This window comes from Drosophila takahashii, chromosome 2R (genome assembly GCF_030179915.1).
Source record: "Drosophila takahashii strain IR98-3 E-12201 chromosome 2R, DtakHiC1v2, whole genome shotgun sequence".
Taxonomy (NCBI): domain Eukaryota; kingdom Metazoa; phylum Arthropoda; class Insecta; order Diptera; family Drosophilidae; genus Drosophila; species Drosophila takahashii.
Genome location: NC_091679.1, coordinates 19,060,517 through 19,080,412, shown reverse-complemented (window position 1 = coordinate 19,080,412; position 19,896 = coordinate 19,060,517). Strand labels below are relative to the sequence as shown.

General features: G+C 36.0%; 1 protein-coding gene and 1 long non-coding RNA gene across 3 annotated transcripts in view; one reads left to right on the top strand and one right to left on the bottom strand.

Moving 5' to 3' along the window:
* LOC138912416 (uncharacterized) overlaps positions 1–18,031 on the bottom strand; it is a 37,051-nt gene extending 19,020 nt beyond the window's left edge. Inside the window, exon 1 of the long non-coding RNA XR_011417960.1 lies at positions 17,855–18,031. This is a non-coding gene — a long non-coding RNA (uncharacterized lncRNA). The remainder of the gene's footprint in view (positions 1–17,854) is intronic.
* scaf (scarface) overlaps positions 13,377–19,896 on the top strand; it is a 42,858-nt gene continuing 36,338 nt past the window's right edge. Inside the window, exons 1-2 of one of the 2 annotated variants that reach the window (XM_017147823.3) lie at positions 13,377–13,461; positions 15,308–15,667. In XM_017147823.3, coding sequence (XP_017003312.1) covers positions 15,341–15,667 — 327 coding nt within the window. In that variant the 5' untranslated portion in view covers positions 13,377–13,461; positions 15,308–15,340. Of the gene's footprint in view, positions 13,462–15,307; positions 15,668–19,896 lie in introns of those variants that run through there. The other variant, XM_017147815.3, reaches the window with a different exon arrangement.

The following is a 19,896-nucleotide window of genomic DNA, read 5'->3' as shown; positions in this document are numbered from 1 at the left end:
ATTTGTTTGGCGAAGCTGTAATTTTGTTTTAAAACCTTCTAAGGTAAGAAAAATATGTTGTATTTGTTTGACATACTTATGTATGCATGTAAATATCTATGCATGTACGCGGCTCACCCGATCTGAAACCCGATTTCAACCCTTTCATATTCTGCTCCTCTCTCTCGCTCGCTTGACCTACGCGTCGCGACGTTTCTCTCTTCTCCTTCTTAAAATTGTCATGATCTGCCCTGCTTACATTCGGTCTCCCTTCGCGCGACCCTTCGGGTCTCCATTACGAATTCACTATACTTTCCCAAAATTGTAATGCAAAATGTAGACGGACTTGAGAAAATTTAACATACATTTTGAAAAACGTATGCTGAGTTGTAATGCTGTTCATTTATGAAAACAAAAAATATTCTTTCCTCATGTAGGAATTGAACATGGGTATTATTGTATAATGGATGGAAAAGCTAACCGCTCGGCCATTGTCTGTGCTTTTTTTATTTCGTTAAACTATACTTAGAATGCATGCTGTTATTATTAAAGTTCCGAAACTCAAACGTGACGGAGGGGAAACGAAAAACGAACACATAGGCAATAATTTTTAGGTGTTTGCGATTTTTGACAAACGAAAATTGTTAACGAACAAAAATACGAAGTCATAGGAGCTCTGATTACAACTTCACTGTCGAAAAACAGCGATCCTAATCGATTACAATGTCTACACTTGTAATCAGGGCTGTGAACCACTCCGGAGCTGAACCACTCCGAACCGGAGTGGTTCACTTTTTTTAGATAACGAACCGAACCGTAAACCGGAGCGCCGAATTTTTTTATAATTGAACCGGAACCGAACCGGAACTTTTTTTTTTGATATTCGGTTCGGTTCACGAAAAATTTATTTTGTGTGTTCGTGTTTTTTTATTCAACAGAGTGGGGGGTTTTCTGATCATATTAACATAGAGTTTATTTACTATTTCCCTTAAAAATGCGCCAATTTTTTTGGCTATGCAATGACTGCATCTAACTCAAACAATCTAATAATATATAACTATCATCTTCCAAAACTTTTCGCAGTATGCCCACAATTAAATTACATGAATAAAGCAAAGAGTATACCCTTTGCCTTAACTGGTAAACACTTTTTAAAATCATAAATCTAGTAACTTTACTTATAAGTCTTAATGTTATGGTACATATTTCAATGAAAATACATGGAAATAAATGTTGACTTTATTATTTCATTAAAAAAAAATTATTTTTTTGAACCCTGGTTCGAACCTGAACCCTGCTCCGGCTCATCATTGAACCGGTTCGCAAACCGGAACATTATCTGTCGATTAGGTTTGAACCCCGAACCGAACCCATGCAAAAATAATATGGGTTCACAGCCCTGCTTGTAATGCATTTTTTCTCCAGACCCCATTCACATGTTCGCCGCTGGGTAAATATATACATATGTATGCATGTACGTGTCTCTCCCGTGCCTCTCTCTCTCTGAAATTTGATATTCAACCCTTCATTTTCTACCTGTCTTGCTCCTCTCTCTCGGTCGTCTGACCATCGTGTTTGTATTTTGGCTATTATTTACATAACATTATTTCAAAAAAGTTGTTTAACTATAAACAAATCATTGATATTCCAATAACTCTTTTTTTCTAGATGAGGAAAGGCGATGAAAATGGATCAGGTCATAAGAAGTTCAACAGACCTTGGGTAATAATAATGTTTTCTTAAGTCAAAAATGTGTTTTTTAAAAATGTTTAAATGTTAAGTGTTAAATGTTTTAAATGTAATTAAATATAATATGCAAAAGAAAAAACCAAGTTACATTTTATTTTTAGGGTTTCAGTGTTAATATAAAACTTCCTTTCAAGAAATATTATTTCTTAAATCAAGAAATAAAATTTTTTGAAAGGAAATTTGAACAAGACAGCTGATTCTCTCTCTGTTGTATACGGACGTGTTTTACATTCGCTCCCACATTTATTCGCTTAGTGTCGAAATGTTCGATTTTTTATATTCCCTAAGTTTTCATTCTCAACTCGGTTGAGCCCGCCGTTTAAATGCAAATTAGTGATTTGTGTTAAAACCATCGTCTTTATAAAGATATTGAAAAATAGTTAACGACGCGAGTGCATTGTGCATTGTTGTTGTTTTTTATTTACATTGTCGTTTTGGCGCTCTCTCGCACCGTTTGTTTTGCTCATCTTCCAACTTCAGTCACCGGCTCTCATTTTCGAGTTAACGGTTCTTTGCTGATTTGGTCTTATCGCGCTCTTTCTTTCCTCTTATCGCGCTCTTTCTTCCCTCGACGCCCTCATAGCCACACAGCTGTTTGTTGGCACTCAACTAAAGCTTTCTGTTTACATTTCTCTACATTCTACATTTTTTATCTTACTTTAACTTGTAACAATGTCTGCTTGCTGTGTTGTTGGTTGCCAATTTACTGGCAAAATCACTTCTCGTCAGCCAATTGTTAATTGCTGGTTATGTGAGAACATCGCGCACGCTAAATGTGTTGACTTGGGGCATAGTGCGGCCCAAATTGCGGATCGTACTAGGTCTAATGCCAACCTGGACTGGACGTGCCCTACATGCCTACATATCAAAATTGATATTAGATCATTTATGAGGCAAATGGAGCTTGAGTTCCAGGCCTTACGTGCTATATTTACGGACTTATTCGGGGGTGTCACAGAAATTATTTCCAACCGAAATCCGTTAAAGTTCTTACGTGCATCAATGCAAAATCCAACCGTCTTCGGTTGGAAGAGATTTCTGTGACACCCCTGATTAAGTCGGTTTAATGTTTTCGACTCAAACTTTAAAGGTCGTATCCTTCTTAGTCAAAAATCTTTAAATATAAATCGTAATCCTACACTGCCTAACATTTCTCTACATGTTCCAGATCTCTCGAGCAACCTCTCTCTTCCCAGCCCCACTGCAAGCTATATGTCGTGCGATGAGGACGATGCCAATGGGAGCGAATCATCAACGACCGATGTCAGGATGCAATCTCGGCCAGATTCGCTGAACGTAGCTTCGCCTGAGTCTTTTGGGCCTACTAATCGGTCGCCGGCTGTTGCCACTTCGGGGGCCCCGCCGCACCTCGTACTGCCCCTAGATAATACCCTTATACCTCCTTTTGTTCCACTTTCTAGCATGATCCCTAGGAAGAACAGTAATAGCCCAGCTCCCTCTTCTCCGGTACCACTCACTCTCATGGTACCTAGGAAGTCTATTTTTGTGTCAAGATTGAATGCAGCACTCACAGTCAACGACGTGATGCATCATATTGTCTCGAAACTCTCCCTTTCCAATCAAAAAGGTATTGACATCACTAAATTAAATTTTAAACAAATAAGAGATTATTCTTTATTTAAAATACTTGTTCCGGATGAATTGTTCTCCAAACTTCTTGACCCAAATTTTTGGCCTGCTAATATAATTGTTCACGAACATATAAAAAACAAGAGAGAACGCTACAGTCGAGTGCCTCGACTATTAGATACCCGTTACTCAGCTAAACAACTTAATAGAAATATGCCTTCTTATATGTTTTTCGCCGCTCGATTTTTACCCAGGGATCTCTTTCTAGAAGAGGCTTTCTAGAACTTTCAATTCTGCCTAGCACATCTTCCGTCTCTCTCTAGCGCAGGTAAATGCACTTGTGAAAAACGTATACGAGCAAAAAGAGACAAAATGCGCGCCCCATTTCAAATAATTTAAAATTTGCATTAACATAATGTGAATTAGAGTGACCACAGAAAAAAACGCAGATTTTTTCCAATGCCATTTCCTAGATGGCGCTAGTGTATATTGGTTTGCGCCATCTACCGCCAGATATTGGTACTACTGGTCATGAAAGGCGGAAATGTAGGCGCTGGCCAGGTTTAAGCGTTCATTGGGTTTGTGGGCGTTAGAGTGGGCGTGGCAATTTTTTACTTGGCCAATCGATAGGTATTGACGAAGCGAATACATATCAGTTACTATTTTCATAATAGCTTCAAAACTGTGGGCGTTAAAGGGGGCTTGTGGGCGTTAGAGGGGGCGTGGCAGCTTTTTGAAACAAACTTGCGCTGCGTAGGAGCTCCTAGAATATTCATGCAAAATGCCAATCTTCTAGCTTTTATAGTTTCCGAGATCTCAGCGTTCATACAGACAGACAGACAGACAGACGGACAGACAGACAGACAGACGGACAGACAGACGGACAGACGGAGATGGCTAGATCGACTCGGCTAGTGATCCTGATCAAGAATATATATACTTTATGGGGTCGGAAACGCTTACTTCTAGCTGTTACATACTTTTCCACGAATACAATATACCCTTTTACTCTACGAGTAACGGGTATAAAAATACTGTGTAATTGTTTTACATTCATTTAAAACTTAAACATGTAATTAAAAGTCATAAATATTTAATTTTAACAGGTGGGCAAACGTTTGTTTTTATAAAAATTTTTTTTTAATGGGTGGGCAGTCAATAATTTTTAGTTTTAAGGGGTGGGCAAACGATTATTTTCATTAATATTTAGTTTTAAAGGGTGGGCAATCAATATTTTTTAGTTTAAAGAGGTGGGCAAACGATTATTTTCATTAATATTTAGTTTTAAAGGGTGGGCAATCAATATTTTTTAGTTTTAAGAGGTGGGCAAACGTTTCTTTTTATGAAAATGTATTTTTAAAGGGTGGGCAGTGAATATTTTTTAGTTTTAAGAGGTGGGCAAACGTTTCTTTTTATAAAAATGTATTTTTAAAGGATGGGCAGTCAATATTTTTTAGTTTTAAGAGGTGGGCAAACGTTTGTTTTTATAAAAATGTATTTTTAAAGGGTGGGCAGTGATTATTTTTTAGTTTTAAGAGGTGGGCAAACGTTTCTTTTTATAAAAATGTATTTTTAAAGGGTGGGCATTCAATATTTTTTAGTTTTAAGAGGTGGGCAAACGATAATTTTTATAAAAATGTATTTTTAAAGGGTGGGCAGTCATTATTTTTTAGTTTTAAGAGGTGGGCAAACGTTTTTTTCCCAAAATATTCAGTTTTAAAGGGTGGGCAAACGATTTTTTCTTAAGGAAAAACTTATAATTAAGATAACTTTTGAAGTATACATTTTTTCAAAATTCTAAAAGGTGGGCAAACGTGGGCAAACGATTCTCTTACGATTAAAAAAAAAAAAAATCGAATTCCAAAAATTTGTGACTTTTGAAAATTTTCGAAATTTTATATCTCGAAAACTGGACGTGGGCAAAAAAAAACTAATTGGTGGGCAAACATGGGCAAAAGATGGGCAAATGATTCCGCTATTAAAATTTCAAAAATATTATTTTTGTCAACCCAGCTTCTTTGAGCTCTATTTTTAGACCCGGCTGCCATCACCACTCATTTTTGTTTACATGTCGCCGCCTAGGATAAAACTAAAATTTAAACTTTGTCAACCGAAAAAAGTTGAAAAATCCGAACTTTAAAAATCCACCATAAATACAATTTTTTATGAATTTGGGCCATACTCGGCTTGTTTTGTCCGGTGGGATGTAAACTTTAAGTTTGTACCCATTATAATTTTTCAACGGATTTATTTCGAGTTTTTGCGATACATACAGCCGACCTACAGAGGACCAAAAAACACATTTTTCATCTTTGTCGAGCTGCTGCGCTGCCATTACTTATCCAATCATATTGTTAAAGCTCTGATCTATTGACTTTATAATAAAACAAAAACTGGCCCAATTGGGTGGATATTTGCCGAGATATAGGAAGAAATTCGAAAAAAGTCCGATATTTAACATTTTGAACTTTAAAAAAACTTAAAAAAAAAAACTGTGCCATCGAAAAAAAAATTAGTGGTATTTTCGTGATTTGGGTGTCGAGCACTAACAGAATTTGCCATCAATTACTTTGGAGCTCTCCAAGAATATTATTTTGTAAACTAGTGTAATTCTACATAATAGAAATATTGGTTTTCTAAAAACAGAAAAAATGTTTGAAGATTTTTCTAACATTTAGATAAAAATGTGTGATATGAAGAAATATTTTTCTAGAAAATAAAAAATTTAACCGTATTTGATCAATTTCCCTTCTTATACACTTTTTAGAACAATTTTTTTTAGCCCAAGAAAAAATCGCTATTATTTCCGGGATTGGTAGCCTAGGGGTCAAATGCGTGCGTGCATGCATATGTTATTCAAGCTTGCGTGGCGCAGCTAGTAGAGTGCTTGACTGCAAACTGTGAGGCGAGCGGTTAGCGGTTCGATTCCCGCGTGCGGCGACCAAGATGTTTTTCTCAAAATAGTAAGTTATTTGGTTTTTATATTTATAATTTGTAATTTGTACACTCATTTCAGTTATTATTACAGTTCCAATTTGAAACCACCCATGCGCTCAATTAAAGGAAATTCAAATAAGGTGACAAACAGAAACGAAAAAAAAAACAACACAAAGGCCGTCACAGAAACAACCGGGTATAATTCCGAAGCCCAAAAATAGATTTTAGTATTTTCTAAATTTGAGAAATTTTTTTTTGTTATTCAAAAAATATTTGTCTATATTTAAAACAACCCGTATTTCTATTTTTTAGAAACCTTTTTTTCTAAATTCTACGAAATATTTTTTTACTTTCTAGCAAAACATTTCTAAATTGCAGTCAATTTTTTTATTTTTTGAAAGAAGTCTTTGATTTTAAAAACCTACTTTCTTTAATATAGACAAAATCGCCAGTAAAGCAAATTCATAGGCGATTTTCTAAAACCAAGGGCGATTTCAGTCGATTTTTTTTTTGGGTGTGCTGAAGGCGAAAATGTTAAGACGCTCTACAACACCCTATGCTATGCCTTAGGCCTAACGCCACCACCTACACCCAGAAAAAAAAATGACCTAAAATGTCAAAAAATGGCCTAGAATTTAGGTAAAATTGGCCTAAAACTGGAGCTAAGTCCTTGAATGGCCTAAAATTTAGGATTGTATGACCTAAAATGTTAGGCCATTAATGGCCTAAAATGGGGTAATTTTTGGCCTAGATTTTAGGTAATTGGCTGCCTTAAAATATGAGAAAACCCCTATCCAAAATTTTAGGCTTTCTTTAACCTAAAAATTTGTACTGAAAAATGTTTCATATTATAAAGTAAATACAGAGAAATTTATAGCTAACTCGAGGTCAATGTCGGCTTAGTCTTCAAGAAGTCGTCATTATTCCAACACACAAAAACGAGCGAAGAGGCTTCACTGTTCAGCAGTGAAATCGCTGTTTTATTCAACGATGGAAGTGGGTTACCATGCAAGCCGCGCTATAACTGGTTGGGAATTATAGCGTCGCTAGAACGGTATCAGAGTTCCGTGCAAATTTATTTAGGTAAAATGCATTAATTTTAAGGCCCACGATGACCTAAAATATTAGGCTATACGGGACCTAAATAGTAGGGCAAATATACCAAAAATTTAAATTTTTAGGCAGTACATGACCTAAAAAGGAACTTTTAGTCCATTTAAAATGTTTTAGGCTATGCATGACCTAAAATGTTGTCCATCATTTTTCTGGGTGTAGGATCACTGAGATCTTCCGAGCTCGTAAAACACAGCGCAGTAATGTGGATCCTGTAATAATCCTTAAAATGGAAAATCTACGGGACAAAATATTGCTACTCAGGACCCTGGGAAGTCATCGCCGCGAAAGGAAGCAGCCTCTTCAGTTGAATCTGATGGGATTTGACTCTCAGGTGCCGTTATGTCGTTCGTTTATAGCTTATGCAGCGTACTATGGGGAATTTTAAAACATTTTTGGGCAAATATTAATAACTCCCTCAATTTTAAAGATATCAAAGTAAAATCTTAGCAATCGTTTTTAATTATCCCAACGACTATTCTGAATGAATATCTTTCGTATCAGACAACTAAATCATATAGCTGCCTTAGGAATGATCAGATCAACTTTGCTATTTCTAGAGATAAATGCATACAACTTGAAGAGTACCGTTTAATTACGGTATTAAACCACATACAAAATTTATTTAAAATCGGAAGAATATCTCTTTTAGTTTCATAGAATCGAAAATTGTCAGATTTTACTTGCCATTTCTTTAATTTTTTGCTACAGTTATAGCTTTATTTTTCTTTTTACAACCTCTAAAATCCGTTTTAATTGTCCAATGAATGCGATTAGTGTTTTCGGCTTACTTTAGTAGACATTTCAAATTAAAATCTATTGATATCTTTCTTCCACAGTGCAAACAAAGAGGAATTTGCAAAATTTGTGGTTATGATATAATCGTAAAAACTGTATTTTCTGACTACATTCATTATAGGGGAGAGGTCTGTAGGTTGGTCCACCTTTTGTTTTTAATCTGCCATTTCGACATTCACTTATGAAACTTTACGCATTTGGTTAGTCTATTAGCTTAATAAAAAACATACAAACAAATTTTTTTTTTCTTAGGGAAAACTGAAAAATTATTTTTCTTGAAAAGTCCCAAAAAACGACATTTTGAAAAAGAGGTCTGTAAGTTGAGTCAATAATACTCACACAAAAAGTACTCCAAACTATGAGGAACTATTTATTTATGTTAATTTAATCAATTTTAGTTTGTCCTAAATCATTTTCCACCTATTTTTAGAACTTAGACCAAATGACAATTAAAATCAAAAGGCTCTTTGAACGTTCACTTTTCCCCTAATATCAAAGAAATGTACTAGGCAGAAAGCGACCTCTGTTGACCTAAGGCCTTTTTGTTTGAAAAAGGGGTGTCTCAGCTTACACGCTCAAAGTGTCTCAACTTACACAAAATGGAATGTTTCGGGAAAAAATTAAGAACTTTTGTTCTGACTGTCACATTAAGCTGATTCTTTTTTTAATTAGTTAACAGTTAATATACTAATGTTTTAAATCTCTTACCAAGTTAATTTAAGGACGTTATTAATTTTAAATGGAATTTTGAAAAAAGTAGACATAAATTTTTTTGGTGAAAAATGGTACACGACTCTCACTGCTTTAATGTGGCTAGAGCTTGGCTTATAATGTTTTCCCGAAAAGTTTTGTCACTAAAAAGGACTCAAAAAAAAATAAAAACAATTTTTTTAGTGGATAGGTTTTGAGAAAATTGAGTGTCTCAACTTACAGACCGTCTCAACCTACAGACCTCTCCCCTACCCGTTACTCGTAGAGTAAAAGGCTATATTGTATTCGTGCAAAAGTATGTAACAGGGAGAAGGAAGCGTTTCCGACCCTTTAAAGTATATATATTCTTGATCAGGGTCACTAGCCGAGTCGATATAGTCATGTCCGTCTGTCCGTCTGTCCGTCCGTATGAACGCTGAGATCTCGGAAACTACAAAAGCTAGAAGGTTGAGATTTTCCACACATATTCTTGGGCTACGCAGCTCAAGTTTATTTCAGCCGAGCGCCACGCCCCCTCTAACGCCCACAATCGCCCACTAACAATTTTAAAAGGTGTCTGGCGCCCACACCGTTAAAGATTTCCGAGAAGTATAAATGCAATTTTGTTGTGAATAATTATACCTATCGAAATGTAGAAGACATTTTTCAAATTGGACCATTCAATAAAAAGTTATACGCAATCAATAAAATGGTATATATCCATCTCCCTCGCACTCCCTTTAGCCGAGTGACGGGTATTAGATAGTCGGGACAACAACCCGACTATAGCATTCTCTCTTGTTTTACTCTTAAATTCCCGAAAGTGTGATGGATGGATTCCGCAGTACTCGCTTTTTATCTCTATTTAAAAATTAGTTTTTATACTCGTTACTCGTAGAGTAAAAGGTATATTGCATTCGTGCAAAAGTATGTAACAGCTAGAAGGAAGCATTTCCGACCCTATAAAGTATATATATTCTTGATCAGGGTCACTAGCCGAGTCGATATAGCCATGCCCGTCTGTCCGCTTTTATCTGTATCTCCCTCGCACTCCCTTTAGCTGAGTAACGGGTATCTGATAGTCAGGGCACCGACTATAGCGTTCTCTCTTGTTTTTTAAATATTCGTGTTAGACCGGTCACAAAAATAATTATTTTCGATTATAATCGATTACAAGAAAACCATGATTAATATAAATTGTTTAATCACACAAATACTTAGTGCACACTACTATCCTGTGAATTAATTCCAGAAAACTCCACTTACAACGCTTTAAAACTCGTATTTTTAGCAATTTAATAGTCTCAGCATTGCGTCGAATTTCTGGGGCATGAGAATACAACATACAACAGCTGATATAACAGCTGTAAGTTAGCAGAGGCGTCCCCTATTGAAATTCCAAAAACGTAACATTGAAAATTGGTCTTCTCTAAAAGTATTCTAGAAAACACTTTTTTAGTTTAACGACTTTAAAGAAAAGGGGTTTGGCCAAAAAAGTGGTAAAATTCCCCATAGTGCAGCGTCGCGCATACACCAACAATACCATTACCTATAGATTCAAGCAAAAACCACGAGCAAAAAAAATCGATGAAATATACCACGAAGGAAACCTTTGTTTTCCGGTAAGGTACGTCTTTCTGATGAAGAAAAGGACATCTCAGTAAAATTTTGAAAAGGAAGAAAAAGCGTCTAAAATTGTAATTTTTAGCTATTTTCAAAAAATTGTGAAAAATACAAGGACAAATATTTTGAAACTTTTTTTTGCAGTTATTATTAATTTTGATTGGGAACAACTTTGCATCAAAACGTTTTTTTTTCAAGACCCAGAAAAAAAGTTAAATATTTGACTTTCAAAAAAAAATGTATAATTTTCTAATTTTCCAAAGGGTGCTTAATAGGTTAAGAACATTTTTGTGTCATTTAAACGGAATTGAAGTGCTCTTTACATAGGTGCCAAAATGTTTATATTAAAAGTTCAAAATATAAGTACAGTTAACATTCAAATTTGTGAAAATACTTTTGATTAGGGTTGTATACTACCTGCAATAGATAGAAGACTTTTGTAAAAGATTAATTCCAATAGCTTAAAAACTGAGAGACTAGTATGCTTAAAAACGGACGGACAGACGGCCTAGTGATGCTGATCAAGAATATATATATTTTATATGGGTTCAGAAACGTCTCCTTCACTGCGTTGCAAACATCTGACTGAAATCATTTTTCCCTCTGCAAGGGAAAAATGTAGGGGAGTGTAGGGTAATTTGACGAGTAGGGTAATGTGACGAACTCGTCGAATCTCATATATGACGTCATGACAAAAATTCCAAATAAATGTAGTCGTCTCCCCTTATCGTGTCGACAATGTATTTACAGTAATATTAATAAGAAGTCCCGTAATTTGTTCGTGAGGTTATTTTCGCTAAAAATGTGGTGCGCAAACTAGCAAACCCATTCAATTTACTTGTGTTTCAGCAGTGCCAGAGCAAAGATGAGTGGAAAATAAAATCAGGCAAATATATGCACGTATACATGAGATCTTTATCAACAGTTTTTGGTACCTCGCGTTTTTTTCTTTTGCGCCGTTTGAGAGTGACACCGTTTTTGCTCCAAGTCTACCTTGTAGGGTATCGTGACGAACTTTTTGTAGGGTATTGTGACGAACTTTTTTTATTCAAGAATTTTAACTGTTATCGTTGATTTTTTAAAAAAAAAATATAATAATACCAGATAACATTTACTGCTGCAGTTTTATTGTTGTTTTTAATAGTGACGTCAGTTTAATTTAATTACAAAAAAAAATTTGCACTTTGACCATTTTTTTTTTGTAAGTTTGGGTATTATCTTATTACTTTTTTCTTTTCCGTATCGAAAATAACCTTTCCGTAAATAATATATAAAAAAATGTATTTTTTTGTTTGTAAAAAGGATGGTTTACACCAAACGCTGTGGGATTTGGCTACTTTGAAATTTCGAATCCAAATTTTTTTAGAAATATGCTCAGTAAATGTAAGCAACTTTCTGCTTTTACACTTTTAAAAAATATTGATTTTTGGAGAAGTTACATTAAAGAACAAATCGTTCGTCACATTACCCTACAACTTTTGAAAGTGCAAAAAAAGTAGGGTTCACGCCAAACGCTGTGGGATTTAGCTGCATTGGAATTTCGAATTTCGAATTTTACAGGGATATGCTCAGTAGATGTAAGCAACTTTCTGCGTTTACACTTTTGAAAAATATTGATTTTTACATAAGTTACATTCAAAAAACGAATCGTTCGTCACCTTACCCTACACTCCCCTAACATATTACAAACGTTTAACGTTCCTTTTTCTTTGGACAGTGATGGCTCTAAAAACATCGATGGTCAAAAAAACATAGATGTTTTGAAAAATTGGAAAAACATCGATGCATCGATGTTTCCATCGATTTTTCTGCACCTCTAAAATAAATATCTACCTATATATCGATATTTTGATTTTTTATCGGCAACCCTATTTATTTCTCTACGAGTAACGGGAAGATGAAATAATAATGAAAATAACCTTAAAATACGTTAATGTGCAAAGTCATTGACAACTCGTAGTCATTTATGCAACCAATTGTACCAAAATGTTTGTTGCTGGCAGGGTTCGGAAAATAACACACTCTGTAAATAACTTGTGTTATTAACATCAATGGTAATTTCATTATCATTCTTCAATGGCGCCCTGATTTAATTTCAATTTCTTTATGCTTTTATGTTTTGCACGAGCTTAAATCTGGGCATACTTGCCCTGTATTGGGTATTGTTTATTCGCCCTCGGCTTATTATTCCTTTGTAGCGGGTTTTTGGCTTATTTATTCTCAGATCTTTTTACGTCATGATTGAGGTATTAAATAATATTTTAATTTAAATTTACTGTTGCTTCTATGAAATAAAACAACGCGTGGGTATGAATCAACAGCAAATCATTTTGGTGACAAATGCGTAAAAACCTTAGAACTTCTCTAATTTTCTGTAGTCTAATTATTGCTTTTACGGTGAATTTAATTATCCAAATCATAAACCACTCATCCAACCTATTCAAAGCCCAAGACCAGACCCTCAACCACAATTAATTAGTAATAGCTCCTAATAGAGCCCGAAATAGCACTGCTAAAAATGTAAAGCCCCTGGAATGTTCATTCCAAATTAAGCCGCCAGACGAGCGGAAGGCGAGAATTGTGAGACTTAAGATCTGACAAAGTCGAGAGACCAAGTCTGAAGCTTTAGCCGCTTCTTCTGCGACTACGCGCTGAGTCTGGGCAGAGAAGCCAAGATCAAGATCCGCACCAAACGAAAGTGAGCATACGAAGAGCACGAGCGCTGCGCCGGCGTCAACGCAAGCTTTGACTCATCTGCCGACACAAGCAGCGCTGCGACTGCGGCTCCCAGTGATTCACTTGTTCGCATCTTCAGTGGCTTTTGATGCAGACGTCGACTGCGCAGCTTCTGCGACGCGATGTGGTTGGCTTTGCTGGGCACATATAAAACAAACGAATCATGGTTAAATATTCACAATCATATTCAAGTGGTTCGTTCGTGCGTTTGATTTCGAGTCCGAGAAGATTCGGCATTTTTTCAGTGTAAGAAACAGGCCCCGTGGCCCGCATCCGGGAAGGGTCTCGAGCTAAGTCTTTCGAGTACTTCGACTGTCCGAACAGCCGGCGGTCAAGTTAAAATTTGAAGGACATCTAGGGATACTTCCGCATTCATTGGCTGCCAGGCCTCCGAAGAGCTATGTACATTCTTAGAAGCTGCAATGCATCCAGGCCGCAGCCTATTTTGGTTGAAAATTAAATTTATTTGCGGTTGATTGATTGATGGATAGTTCCATTTATTCGGTTTCAGTTGTCGCTGCTTCGAGGTTGCCGAGTCCCTACCTCCGCCCGTCCGTCAATGTGTACAGCCATTTCGTTTTCGGATTTGGCTGCCACAGTGCATTGTGTTTAGCTTGGTGGAAATTTATTTGTTGGTGATGCGATCTGAACTTTGCTGTTTCTTGTTTTGTACTGTGTTTTGCTGAGTGGTTGCCAAATGCCCCAAGATAAAAATTTGCAGTTTAAATTTATGTGAAAAGCGCCCACGGAAATGCAGCAGAAACTGCAGTCAACAGACAACACAGCAACTTTAGAGCGACCCGCTTCATAAGCACTAGAAAAAAATCTTTATTTTCATGTACGTGCAATGTACAAAGGTAGATATGCATTTGCTATTAGCTGGGAGAGTTTTAAGATACAATTTAAATATCTGAGCTTTTAGAATCATTCACACAATCTTTTCAAATTGTTTATAAACGTTTACGAAACTAGTAAGGAAAAGAACAAATTAAAAAGCTATTTGTTGTGTGAATCTTTTCCACAGACAAGTTTTTCTCTTTTAGAATAACAGTTGTTTAAAGTTTTCGGATCCTTTTCTTTTATAAATTTTAACCTTTAAATTCAAAAGGGTTAATAGTCAGGGTCAAACAGTAACGGGTATAGAAAAAGTTTTACTAATGTTTTTGTGTTTCATTAAGTTTGTTGCTTAAGTCTTTTCTTTTTGTCTCCAATTCTGGTAAAAGTTCCAATAATACCCGTGAAAAGTATGTCAATGAAATTTTTTTGGTAACCGCGAGCTAAATATCAATATATGTATAATCTATAAATTTGTAGATCCCGAAGTAGAAAGTCGAAGCTAGCAAAAATTTCTAAATCCGAAAACAAAATTAATAGTCATTAAATTTTACCGAAGTCAGAAAATGTTTTATGCAAATTGTGTTTGGGTAAAAACCCGCAATTTCGTACATATGTATGTACATACTTATATTTAGATGTCGAATTTTTGTTTTTTCTTTGTATTGGAGTGACATTCCACTATTTTTAGCTTTGAGTCACTACCAACGCATCCCGCAAATTGCTCCAAGTTGTGGCGGTAGAATAACATGCAAATTTACCCTGCTCTTTTATGGTTGTCGAATTGTGATTCAAAAATAAATTCGCATTAAATTCGTTCTGAAACACTGGACAATTTTGGTTTAGGCAGCTGTCAACCATAGTTTGTGGACATGTTTTAAGCTCACAGAACTGATCTTACCTTTCATGATCGGGGGATATCACTCCTACTGGCTACTATAAAAGTAACTGTAGGCAGCTGAAACTTTTTCGTTGAAATTCCTTCTAAGTCACACCTGCTCCCATCTGCCAAATCGGCTAGTGCTATAGTGCTTGACTTCTCTCTAAAGGTAGGACTCCTGCCTTATCGTTTTTACATCTAAAGGGAGAACCAAATGGACTTGTAAAGCACTTGCACGATCCCGTTGTGAAATTATGTCATCTCGGTGTGTTTGCATTTGGACGATGACGAAATAGCGCTGACTCGGAGCCGCAGTCTCAGATATTACACGGTCATTAATAATTAATCATTAATATTTTTTTTCTTATTTCTCCCCAGTTTATTAGACCAGATCTAGAGAGTCGGATAGCCATGGCCAATTTACGGTTTCAGGAGCACCTTGCCCTTTGCCTTACACTAGTTGTGCTGGCTTTGGTTAGTGCCGACTACCAGGGCAACATGTTCCTAAACGGCCAATACCAAAACAGCATCAAGGATCACAAGGAAACACACCTTTCAGTAAACCCCTCGTCGAACGTGTTTCTTAGCCACGCCATCATTAGCAGGCAAGCGTCCCCATTCCAAGGACCTACCTATCTGCCACCCAAGCAATACCTGAAGTGCGATCCCGGCCAGCAATGCGTTCGCCTGGGTCAGTGCCTAAACGGATTTTTCACCAACAAGTTTCCAAGGATACAAGTAAGTGTGTGTTGGCAGTGTGTTACCTGAGCATATGAATAGTATTTAATTAGTAGAAGTTTCATTTAGTCATTTCTCTATTGCACAAAAGGAAATAAATTTGGGTCCCCCCCCAAACGAAGATTTAAATCGAAAAATTAAAAGCTCGTCAGTAGCGATAAGGCGCAAAATATTTCGGCCGTTGTTGTGTCTTCATTAACTTGCCTGATCTACATTTTCTGTATTACCCAAGCGTTCACTGTTGTCTGTATTATTAGGCTGTGTTGAGCTGTTTGGCACTGTTACCGTTATTTTCCGGTTTGTCATTACCGAGGTCCGACATATCAGCCCATATTCGGACTGACCAGTCAATAGCGATCGGGAATTTCGTAATCACAAAAAAATTTAATAAAAAGCAAAGTTCATGTTTAATTGCCTCTTCCAAGTTCGCTTTGGACCCAAAGTATATTTATTTGCCTATTTGTCAGATGGATATATGCGCCGATAAATAACACGGAATCACACAAAATGTAAATTCCTATTTTTGTGGTCAATCGGCTGCAAATTTATCTTATATCCCACGCCTAATGTTGCCACCAATCGGTTCAATAAAACTATTGAAACATAAAATCTAACTTTTTAAGGGGGATATACAGTAGCTCCATCGCATAAAAGATAAACTTGCAAAAAAAAAAACGTTCTAAAAAACTGAACAAAATGGGTATATTGTTATACCCTTGCTGAGGGTATTATAATGTTGAGACGTTTCCGACCCCATAAAGTATATATATTCTTGATCAGCATCACTAGACGAGTCAATCTAGTCGATGTCCGTCCGTCTGTCTCTTTCTACGCAAACTAGTCTCTTAGTTTTTGAGCTATCGGGATTAAACTTTCCCAAAAGTCATCTTTCTATTGCAGGTAGTATATATGTCGGAACCGACCGGATCGGACAACTATATCTTATAGCTCCCATATAAAGGATCGGAAAAAAAAACGTTAAAAAAATTCTAGCTTCGGTGTTTTTTGAAATATTACCTTCTACTTTTGGGGATGTTATTTTTTAAATATTTCTGAATTTTGAATTAATTATTTAAAAAAACGGACTACTATATCATATAGCTGCCATAGGAACGATCGGAAAATTAATGAGAAATATTAGAAAATTGAACATTTTTTCGATTTGTTAATTAATAGGAATGATCTGCAAGGGTATATAAGCTTCGGCTGGCCGAAGCTAGCTTCCTTTCTTGTTAATTGTATTTTTATAACCTTGCAGAGGGTATTATGATTTCAGTCAGGAGTTTGCAACGCAGTGAAGGAGACGTTTCCGACCCCATAAAGTATATATATTCTTGATCAGCATCACAAGACGAGTCGATCTAGCCATGTTCGTCTGTCCGTCTCTCCGTCTGTCCGTCTGTCTGTCTGTATGAACGCTGAGATCTCGGAAACTACAAAAGCTAGAAGGTTGAGATTTCCCACACATATTCTTGGGCTTCCTTGGCAGCGCAAGTTTATTTCAGCCGAGTGCCACGCCCCCTCTAACGGACACAATCGCCCACTAGCGATTTTAAAATGTGTCTGGCGCCCACACCTTTAAAGATTTCTGAGAAGTATAAATGCAATTTTGTTGTACATATTTATACCTATCGAAATGTAGAAGACATTTTTTAAATCGGACCATTCATTAAAAAGTTATACGCAATCAAAAAAATTGTATATATCCATCTCCCTCGCACTTCCTTTAGCCGAGTGACGGGTATTAAATAGTAAGGACACGAACCCGACTATAGCGTTCTCTCTTGTTTTTGTTTACTATATCACCTTGCTGTACCAAAAACAAAAACAAAAGAGAACGCTATAGTCGGGTGGGTGTCCCGACTATCTAATACCCGTCACTCAGCTGAAGGGAGTGCAAGGGAGATGGAAATATAAAATTTTGATTGCGCATAACTTTTTAATGAATGGTCCGATTTGAACAAAATTGTATTTATACTTCTCGGAAATCTTTAAAGGTGTGGGCGCCAGACACATTTTAATATCGGCTAGTGACCCTGATCAAGAATATATACTTTATGGGGTCATAAACGCTTTTTTCTAGCTGCTACATACTTTTGCACGATTACAATATACTCCTTTACTCTACGAGTAAGGGGTATACAAATTATAAGTTACACAGGTACACAGCCAACAATTTTCACTCACCATTTCTAATTTTCCATGATAATTGGGTGCTCCTGAGTAAAAGTCCCATACAAACTTATGTCCCATTACCTACAGGTTCCGCGGTATAGTTAAGAATACAAACAACCGATGTTTGCCGACACTTCGAATTATGTCGCCTATATTATTGGTCTAATGTTTATTATTATCAGGGCTGTGAACCACTCCGGAGCTGAACCACTCCGAACCGGAGTGGATCACTTTTTTTAGAAAACGAACCGAACCGTAAACCGGAGCCCCGAATTTTTTTATAATTGAACCGGAACCGAACCGGAACTTTTTTTTTGATATTTGGTTCGGTTCACGAAAAATTTATTTTGTGTGTTCGTGTTTTTTTATTCAACAGTGTGGGGGGTTTTCTGATCATATTAACATAGAGTTTATTTACTAAGGGAAATAAATAATTGGCTATGCAATGACTGCAACTCAAACAATCTAATAATATATAACTATCATCTTCCAAAACTTTTCGCAGTATGCCCACATTAAAATTACATGATTAAAGCAAAGAGTATACTCTTTGCCTTAACTGGTAAACACTTTATAAATCATAAATCTAGTAACTTTACTTATAACTCTTAATGTTATGGTACATATTTCAATGAAAATACATGGAAATAAATGTTGACCCTATTATTTCATTGAAAAAAAATTTTTTTGAACCCATACATTGTTCATTGTATGCTTTAAAGCGTTTTCATGAGGACATTTTATTGGATTTATTAAACGAATAAAACCGCTTTTTTGATTTTTTTATCTACTCCTAAATGTTGTCAAATTTTGAATAAGTCATAAGTCAAAAACGAATTTTTCTAAATTTTTTAAAAAAAATATTTTTTTTTAATTTCTTGAAACAAGAAAATAAATTTCTTAAAACAAGAAATGGTTTTTTAGAAAGCCACCATTAAAACAAGAAGAAACATTTCTTAAAACAAGAAAGGCGATTCTTGTTTCAAAGGTGGGTTCTTTCTTGTTTCAAGAAATTAAATTTCTTAAATAAATTTTAAAGGTGGGTTCTTTCTTGTTTTAAGAAATATTTTTTCTTGTTTAACTTTTCTTGTCTAACTTACACCAAAATTTGGGGAATCTCAAGGGCTATACAAATAAAAGTTTGAAAGAAAATCGTTAGAACCATTTTTGACAAATTAAAAAAAAAATTTTAAAAGTTGTATTTAGACAAAATACGTTCAGAAGGCGTTTATAGTATTTCCAAATACCTTTACAACGAGGTATAATGCAAGCTTTAGTAGTTCAGAAGTTCCTTCTAAAATTTCGCTATTTTTAGCTGTTTTCCCGCCAAACTAGCGAGTTTTTCCAAAAGAAATACAACTAAAACATTGTGTGGGGGCATTTATCCCCACCGGCCCCAACAGCTCCAAAATTCGAAATTTTCACTTTTTTACTTTGTCCGCTCTCTCTCCCCAGCCAATTGATTTTCTTAAAGTCTTGGTATGCAATCCTGTTAGTTTTTGCAATACCTTTCGATTGGTGTATCATTATGATCGGACCATTACAGCAGATTTTCATTTCTTCGTGTATATATAGTAGTCGCCTTCGCACACTCTCCTGGTGCGCTTCGTCACTACATTGACTGCCGTCGATAGTGATACTAGAATGGAGTCCAAAAAATCAAAAACAAAACAAGAGAGAACGCTATAGTCGGGTGAGTGTCCCGACTATCTAATTCCCGTCACTCAGCTAAAGGGAGTGCGAGGGAGATGGATATATAAAATTTTGATTGGGCATAACTTTTTATTGAATGCTCGGATTTGAAAAAGTCTTCTACATTTCGATAGGTAACTTGATAAACAAACTTGCGCTGCGTAGGAAGCCAAAGAATATGTGGAGGTAATCCCAACTTTCTAGCTTTTGTAGTTTCCGAGATCTCAGCGTTCATACAGACGGACAGACAGAAAGACAGACGGACGGACGGACATGGGTACATCGACTCGGCTAGTGACCCTGATCAAGAATATATATACTTTATGGGGTCTGAAACGCTTTCTTCTAGCTGTTACATACTT